The sequence below is a fragment of the Trichechus manatus genome, unplaced genomic scaffold (genome assembly GCF_000243295.1).
Source record: "Trichechus manatus latirostris isolate Lorelei unplaced genomic scaffold, TriManLat1.0 scaffold00273, whole genome shotgun sequence".
Classification (NCBI taxonomy): domain Eukaryota; kingdom Metazoa; phylum Chordata; class Mammalia; order Sirenia; family Trichechidae; genus Trichechus; species Trichechus manatus.
In genome coordinates, this window is record NW_004444209.1 from 4,589 (window position 1) to 13,727 (window position 9,139).

General features: G+C 39.4%; 1 gene segment (V, D, J or C); it reads right to left on the reverse strand.

Moving 5' to 3' along the window:
- Nucleotides 1-4,759: 4,759 nt before the first annotated feature.
- LOC101359340 (T-cell receptor alpha chain V region HPB-MLT-like) lies at nucleotides 4,760-5,527 on the reverse strand. The segment is given in 2 exon segments: nucleotides 4,760-5,178; nucleotides 5,397-5,527. Coding segments are annotated over 2 exon segments (468 nt in total).
- Nucleotides 5,528-9,139: the final 3,612 nt, after the last annotated feature.

A 9,139-nucleotide genomic window follows, 5' to 3' on the forward strand; every position in this document is an offset into this window, starting at 1 on the left:
ACTCAACAATGCAATCCTGATTCAAATTCCAATGGCATTTTTTAATGAGATGGAGAAACAAATCACCAACTTCATATGGAAAGGGAAGAGGCCCCGGATAAGTAAAGTATTACTCAAGAAGAAAAACAAAGTGGGAAGCCTCATACTGCCTGATTTTAGAACCTATTAGACCACCATAGGAGTCAAAACAGCCTGGTACCCATACAACAACAGCTACATAGACCAACGGAACAAACTTGAGAATCCAGATGTCAATTCATCCACCTATGAGGAGCTGATATTTGACAAAGGCCCAAAGTCCATTAATTGGAGAAAAGACAGTCTCTTTAACAAATAGTGGTTGCATAACTGGATATCCGTCTGCAAAAAACTGAAACAAGATCCATACCTCACACCATGCACAAAACCTAACTCAAAATGGACCAACGACTTAAATATAAAATTGAAAATGATAAAGATCATGGAAGAAAAAACAGGGACAATGCTAGGAGCCTTAATACATGGCATCAGCAGAATGCGAACCATAAGTAACAATGCACAAGCACCAGAAGAGAGACTAGATAACTGCGAGCTCCTAAAAATCAAACAGTTATGCTCATCAAAAGAGTTCAGCAAAAGAGTCAAAAGACAACCTACTGACTGGGAAAAAATTTTTGACTACGGCAAATCCGATCAGCTTCTAAACTCTAAAATCCAGAAGATACCGCAAAACCTCAACAAAAAGACAAATAACCCAACTAAAAAATGGGTAAAATATATGAACAGGCACTTTGCCAAAGAAGACACTCAGGCAGCTAACAGACACATGAGGAAATACTCGAAATCTTTAGCCATTAGAGAAATATAAATTAAAACTACAGTGAGATACCATCTCACCCCAACAAGGCTAGCATTAATCAAAAAAACACAATAATAAATGTTGGAAGAGGTGGTGGAGAGACTGGAACACTTATACACTGTTGGTGGGAATGTAAAATGGTACAACCACTGTGGAAATCAATTTGGCACTTCCTTAAATAGCTAGAAATAGAAGTACCATAAGATCTAGCTATCCCGCTCCTTGGAATATATCCTAGAGAAATAAGAACCGTCACAGGAATAGATATATGCACACCCGTGTTCATTGCAGCACTGTTCACAATAGCAAAAACATGGAAACAACCTAGGTGCCCATCAGCAGATGAATGGATAAACAAATTATGGTATAGTCACACAATGGAATAATACTATGCAATGATAACGAACAATGATGAAGCCTTGAAACATAACATGGAGAAATCTGGAGAGCACTGTGCTGACTCAATTTAGTCAGTCACAGAAGGACAACTATTGTATAAGACCACTATTATAAGAGCTCAAGAAAAGCTTTAAACACAGTAGAAAACATTATTTGATGTTTATGAGGGATGGGAGGGAGGGTGAGGGTTATTCACTAACTAGACAGTAGACAAGAATTATCTTAGGTGAAGGGAAGGACAGCACACACTACTGGGGAAGTCAGCACAATGGGACTAAACCAAAGCTAAGAAGTTTCCTGAATACAATCAAACACTTCGAGGGACATAGCAGCAGGTGCGGGGGTCTGGGGACCATGCTTTCAGGGCACATCTAAGTCAATTGGCATAACAAAGTTTATAAAGAAAATGTTTGTTTCTGTGTCCTCCTTTAGTGAGTGGCGTCTGAGGTCTTAAAAGCTAGCAAGCGGCCATCTACAATGCATCAATTGGTCCCAACCACCTGGAGTAAAGGAGAATGAAGAACACCAAAGTCACAAGGAAAATATTAGCCCAAGAGACAGAAAGGACCGCATAGACCAGCAACTTCATCAGCCTGAGACCAGAAGAATTGGATGGTGCCTGGCTACCACCAATGACCGCCCTGACAGAGAACACATCAAAGAATCCCTGATGGAGCAGGGAAAAGGTGCGATGCAGAAATGAAATTCTAGTAAAAAGACCAGACTTAATGGTCTGACTGAGAGTGGAGGAGCTCTGGAAAGCATGGCCCCTGGACTCTCTGCCAACCCAGAACTAAAACAATTCCCCAGGCCAACTCTTCAGACAAAGATTGGACTGGACAGTGGGACATAAAATGATACTCATGAAGAGTGTGCTTCTTAGCTCAAGTAGATACATGAGACTAAATGGGCAGCTTCTGTCTGGAGGTGAGATGGGAAGGCAGAGAGAGGGTTAGGAGCTGGTTGAATGGACACAGGAAATCAGGGGTGGAAAGGAGGAGTGTGCTGTCACAATACAGGGAGAGTAATTAGCTTCACATATCAATGTATGTATAAATTTCTCTATGACAGACTAACTTGAATCGTAAACTTTCACTTAAACTACAACAATTAAAAAAAAAAAGAGGTCTTTTGCAGCTGATCTGCCCAATGCCATACATGGTTTGATTTCTTGACTGCTGCTTATGGGTGTTGATTGTGGATCCAAGTAAAATGAAATCCTCAGTAAAGTCAATATTTTCTCCATTTATCATGATGTTACTTATTGGTCCAGTTGTGAGAATTTTTGTTTTCTTTATGTTAGGGTGTAATCCATTCTGAAAGCTGTAGTTTTTGATCCTCATCAGTAAACCACGGTATTTTCAATGCATGTGAAAGTTGGACAATGAAAAAGCAAGACCGAAGAAGAATTGATACCTTTGAATTATGGTGTTGGTGGAGAATATTGAATATACCATGGACTGCTAGAAGAATGAACCAATCTGTCTTGGAAAAAGTATAGCCAGAATGCTCCTTAGAAGGCGGGATGATGAGACTTGTCTCACATACTTTGAACGTGTTATCAGGAGGGATCATACCTGTAAAGCAGAGGGTCAACAAAAAAGAGGATGACTCTCACAAGATGGATTGACACAGTAGCTGCAACAATGAGCTCAAACATAGCAACGATTGTGAGGATGGTGCAGGACAGGGCAGGGTTTCGTTCTGTTGTACATAGGGTAGCTATGAGTTGGAACCTACTAGACGGCACCTAAGAACAACAACAAATATCTGTATATGTATTTTCATGTTTATAGGAAGCTAGCTGAAAGGATTGTTTGTTTATTTTAAGCATTGTAGAAATGCTTTTGACTTCCATTATTTCTGATGAGAACTCAGGCATAATTCTAAATGTTATTTCCCAGAACACAATGTATCATCTTTCTCTGGTTATTGCCAAGAATTTTTCTCACTTGAATATACAGTCTGAATATGGATTTGCCATCCAGGCCTGCAAGTCTTCTGCCCAAACCACAGTTTGTGGACTTACAGAATTCCTATTCAACTTCACAATAATCCACATAGCATTGCTCCTGACAAGGAGCTTATTTTATAGTAAATCAAGTGTAGCAGTGAGTAGAGGTGCTTTCTGAGAGCAAAGGGATTATGGGCTGGGTAATGGAAGGGCTGGTTATAAAAACCAACTGCAATCACATGACAATTTGCAGAAACAAGGACTATAATAGTTATGAACATTTTTCTTCATTTGATATGAGCATATTTGTGTACATATTAACCATTTTTTACTCCCTCTCCCATTTGCCTACCTGTAGTAACATAAAATGTGCTAATAAAAGTTAATCTTATATCTCAGCAGTTAAGCTACAGGAGATCAAAGTGGAAGTATGACTCCACTAGAAGAGGAAAGAACCACACCCAAAGATGAATACACAGATTCCATAATCTCTTTCGTGGAGAGAGTTAGTATGTTTTTGATAGAGTAAGTAGTAGTTACATCATGTTAGAGGGAAGCCTGATTTTGCTATTGTCTTTATTTGGAAGTTAAGTGTTGTTAAAAAAAAGAAGCATATGATAAAAGAAACTCCATGGTGACAAGAAATGTACTGTGGTAGCTTTGTGTTGTGTCCACTTAACTAAGCTGGAAATACGTTTCCAAGAATTTGCTTCCCTACATAGTTCTGGATTAGGGTTGACCACTAGAGAAATTTGTGCAAGATTTGGAAAGTAGGTGTGATGTGGCAGCTATATTTTTTATGCCATGCAGGTTGGTGCAGGGCTCAGGGCACTGTGGCAGCTCACGTATGTGGTCACTTATCTCTGCTAGCTCACCTTGTTGGTGACTCACAACTTCACCAGCTCCCACTGGATCTCCTTCAGCCTCTCTTTGTCCTGGGCCAAATGTGTGGTATGACAACAAATGTGGCCAGCTTCTCCTAAACATCACCAACCACTATGAGACTGAAGAAGGTAAGAGACAGACAAGTTTCAGTTTGTCCTTTTGGGCTCCAATTGTCCTTACAAGTCACAGTTTGCCCATGCTGTTGTTCACATCCAGCTTTCCTTCTCAAAGGTTGGTCTACAGATGCAAAGAAAACAGCTTTGCATAGATTCCTCCACCAGCTCTAGCAATTGCATGAAGTCTAATCCTTAGAATTAATCCTGTATTCTATATCACTAATGGTGTGGTTCTACTTCTCTGGTTGCACCTGACTGACAAAAACCCTAAGGGGAAAGGGCTAAAGAAATGATCATCATGGCTACGCCAGATGTAAAAGATCCAGTTTTGTACTGTGAATGTCTTTAAGTGAAACTGCCACTTTAATTAAATTATGATAGGACAAGTCTTTTTCAAGATTAGACGACTTGACACATGTACTATCTGATCTATTTTAAGTCAGAAATTCAAGATTGAGAATGTATTTAAGAATGTTACTCCACACACCTGTTTCCAAACGAGCTATAGGGAGCTTTTACTTAAAATGAAATCTCTGATCCAGACCACATGTGAAGCAACCACAGTCACTACCATTTCTTGTCTGGGATCTGCAGGTGTGTGTTGCAGCTCAGACCCTGTAGCAGGGTGCTCTCTGTTATTGAGCTCTGGGGTTTTTGCTCAGCTTTCACTATCACTTCAAACACTGTGAGCTCCCAGAGAGCACAGAAGTACTTTGCTGAATCTTCCATCTGTAAGGTTGAAATAATGAGGCTGATAGATTTATCTTCTTTTTGGAAGTTTATAGAGTAGCGATCTTCTTTTGCGTTCTGGCTAGAAGAACTCTGACGAATAAGGAAAATGATCTTGCCACTGGGAAGTTGCTTGTACCACAAAATAGAGTATGCTGTCTCACTTGTTTCATACAGACAGTCCAGAGTGACGGCCTCCCCCTCTTGCGCAGATGTAGCTGAATTGACTTGAGTAACTTTCTGGGCCACAATGGATCCTGTGGGAAAAATCAGAGGACAGAATTGATCCTCTGGAGTAGTGAATAAAATATCATAAGAATTAGACTAAATGAGGACCCAAACACAAACCAAATTGGCATTTCAGTATACTTGCTTTTCTCCAATTCCCCTTTCCCTAAGTCCGTGCAAAGTACCATATGCTGTGTGCAATCCTTTCATCCTTAACGTTCTTACCCATGTTTGGAACCTTCCTTACCAGACTGGATGAAGGCCATGAACACCCACAGTAGGCTGGAGAGTGGCATGTAGCATATATTCCTCTACACAAATGTGTTTTGTTCTGCTTCAAGCTCTGAACTCAGTATCTGAGCGCTGTACAGTGTATACACGAAGTTCTTGGGTTCTGATGCTACTCCCTCAAACAGGAAGTAAGATTTCTTATGTGTACAGACCACATGGCCTATGCACAGATGAGAAGAAAATCTGGCTCACCCCAAACATTCACTTTGCCAACTTGTCTTTCCTTGGTAATTAAATTAGGCAATACCTGATAAGGGACATGAAGAAAAACAAGTAATATTGAGGGTTGGAACTGAGGGGAACTGAAGATTGAATCAATTGTTTACATGGATTATTCAGTGGAATGATTTTGGGAACTCATTCAAAACAGAATCTAATATGAGCCATGGATCCTGCTTGTAATCTACTTACTATTCATTCATTTTGCATATATTTACTCTTTTCCATCCAGAAACTAATAAAATAAAGGGGGAAACTCACATATCCATGGTTTTTTCAGAGTAAAGCAATTTTATCTGAAACAATTACCTAATTTTCATGCAAAAAACACTCATCTTCTACGTTTGTTTGCCAACCGCACCCTCCTTCCTGGAGGTATTTTCGTAAGCGTGGCCACCATGTCAATTTTTTTTACATGTTACTGTAAAGAAAATACTGCTGGTGTGCTTATGAAAATACCTCTGAAGGGGGGAAGGGCATGGTTGGTGAACAAAAATATGGTACTGCATCTCTTTCTCCTTTCTTACTGAGTTCCAGGGCTTTACTTAAGTTGTACAATAAATAAAGCTACTTCAAATCAAATGATACAAACTCAGTCTTTCTGACTTGCAGAACCTATTTAGTTGTTATGTTTTTGTAACATTGTAACAAGAATAAAATATTACTCTTTCAAAATACAACATTGAGTTTTACTTATTGGATTCTGAAGAGGATCAACTCTTTCACTTCTGTTGCCTTCACATCAAAATTGTACTTAACAGATCATGTGTTCTAGAGTTATCCTGGTATCACATTTTCTATCCCATTGACACAAATTGTTCAGTCTCACTTGTGAAATTCTGTGGCTGGGGATTTTATTTGTAAAATAAAGTCACAACAAGCATACCAGATCTCTCTATGACACAAAGCTAGAATCCATTCCTACAAAATGTGATGTCTATAGGCTGCAAGCACTTAGTACACATGTCAGCACCACAGAAGTTGGTGGCTGAACTTTCGTATATTCTTAGGTTGTGTGGAATGCAGCTATCAATCTTCCATTTGCTTTCACTATTTTAATGGATTGATTAATATGAAGGGATCAATGGACAAATAAAACCAACCCGCTTGCTGTCAAATCCATTCAGACTCATGGCAGCTCTGTGTGTTACATAGTAAAACTGCTCCATAGAATTGTCTTAGATGTAATCTTAATGGAAGCTGTTTGTGGTGCCTCTGGATGCTTTTGAACCATCAACCTTTAGGTTAATAGTCAAGTGCAAACCCATTTGCACCACCTAGGGACCTAAAAGGCAAATAGACAACTAGAAAAGAAAATCTAGACAAGATCTCAAAAACAGTGCTAGTTCTTTGACGCAGATGCAAAATAACACACCAAATGAGTGGTGCAAAGAAGAGAGGTTCTAGCTATCTGAGACATCTACTCCTCTGCCCCTTTCCACCTCTGAGTACTGGCAGGCAGCTGACTCCCCGGTTTGCGATTATTGCCACCTAAGTAGATGGAGGCCATGAATACCCACAGCATTCAGAGAATCAGCATAAAGGTAGGGCTTCCCTTTCCTAAAAACAGTCCCGCTCTGTGTTCCTGACAGGACAGAAACAAAGCCTCCAAAATGTGCTTTATGAGTGAATCAAATTTGAATGTGTTATGACAACCAGGTTGGAAAATCTGGCCTATCCTAAACATTGTTTTGCCTTTCCCTGTGATTAAGTTAACAAGTAATTATATCTGGCAAAGAAAAAGCATAAAGATTAATATGGAAGGAAGCATTGGAAGGAAATTTCCAAGATCAGGAATTAATCTGTGATAAGATGTGAGGGGCCTATTGGAATAAATTTATTATGCATCATGGCTATGAGAGCAAACATTCACTTGCGCTTTGATTGCTCTCTTGTCTCTAACCTGATTCTAAGATGAAAAATGTTCACTAATTCTTGGTTTCCAAAAACCACTTGCCATTGAGTCAATTCTAACTCATGGCAACCCCGTGTGTTTCAGAGTAGAACTGTACAACTCCACAGGGTTTTCAATGGTTGATTTTTCAGAAGTAGATTGCCAGATCTTTCTTCTGAGTCCTCTGGATGGACTTAAATCACCAGTCTTTCAGATAGTCTTACCCACTAAGCCATGGGAACTGGTGAGTTTACGACAGCAAAGCATCTGCTCATACAAATGATACTGAAATAGGCTTCAGGCTTCTCTAATCTCTGTAGTTGTATGTTTGGAATGCAAATAGTAGCAGCAGTAGAGTCATATTTGTTTAAAATGTAACCCTATGCCTAATTTTACCAGAATTTCTAGGAAGAGGATGCAACTATGCTCTTAGAGAACCCATGCACCTTCTAAATTGTTGCCATGAGTGCACATGTATTTTTTTTGTACAGTTCTACAGTTCTTATGATAACTGTCAAGAAGACGAAACCTCTCCCAAAATGCTGTCCTATCAGTAAATATATTCAAGGCTATTAATAATATAAATGTTGTCCAAAATAAAAATATTTTCCTCCCTAGACACTGCAGGACTGAAGAGTCTGTTCCATTTTAAAATGACAATTCATCTGGTGGAGGTAATTTATGTCAAATTATCAAACTCCAAAAATTGTATGACTGCCCCATAAGGAAACTCAAATGAGAATAACTGAGCTGTAATTTGCCATACTGTCCTCAGACTCCCCCTAGTTCCTTTATAGAAATCCCCAAACACATGCCATGTAAGCCACAGAATCACCATCGAGATTCCCAGATCTTTTCTATTCTCTTTCCTTCTTATACCCTTTATATGGCTGTCCTCAGATGCTGACCAGGCATACCAACCTAGGGATTGTATTCCATTTTATCCTTGTATGTTTCAGCTCAATGAAAGCTGCTCCAATCAGACATAAATACTATTCCAAACTTTCGACACAACTTTTCAAACTACGTATAAAGGAAGTAAAACAGCCTTTGATGGCCATGGGAGTTCATATACTGACCTCTTGTGGACACATCTCCCAGCCCTAAGCCAGCTGGTTTGACTCCCCCTTTCCTTTTTTTTTTTATGGTGTACTGAGAAAGTATAAGTTGGGGGAAGCTTATTTTAGGTTGAACTTCCATTAATTCACAAACAAATTAAAATATTTTTCTAACGGAATTTATATTAGTATTTATGTGGCCTATTGGGAACACATCTGGCAAAGGTGTAGGTGATAGGGGTTCCATTCTCCATTCTGTGGCCTGGCTGAGATAGTGAACACTGTGGTTGTTGCTATACATTTTAAAAAATATATATATATTTTTGAAAATTTATTAAATGATTCTTATATGGAAAAGTGGAGCCCTGGTGGCGCAGTGGTTAAGAGCTATGGCTGCAGACCAAAAGGTCAGCTGTTCAAATCCACCAGCTGCTCCTTGGAAGCCCTATGGGGCAGTTCTACTCGGTCCTATAGAGTTGCTATGAGTTGGAATCGACTCGATGGCAATGGGTTTGGTTTTTTTTTTTT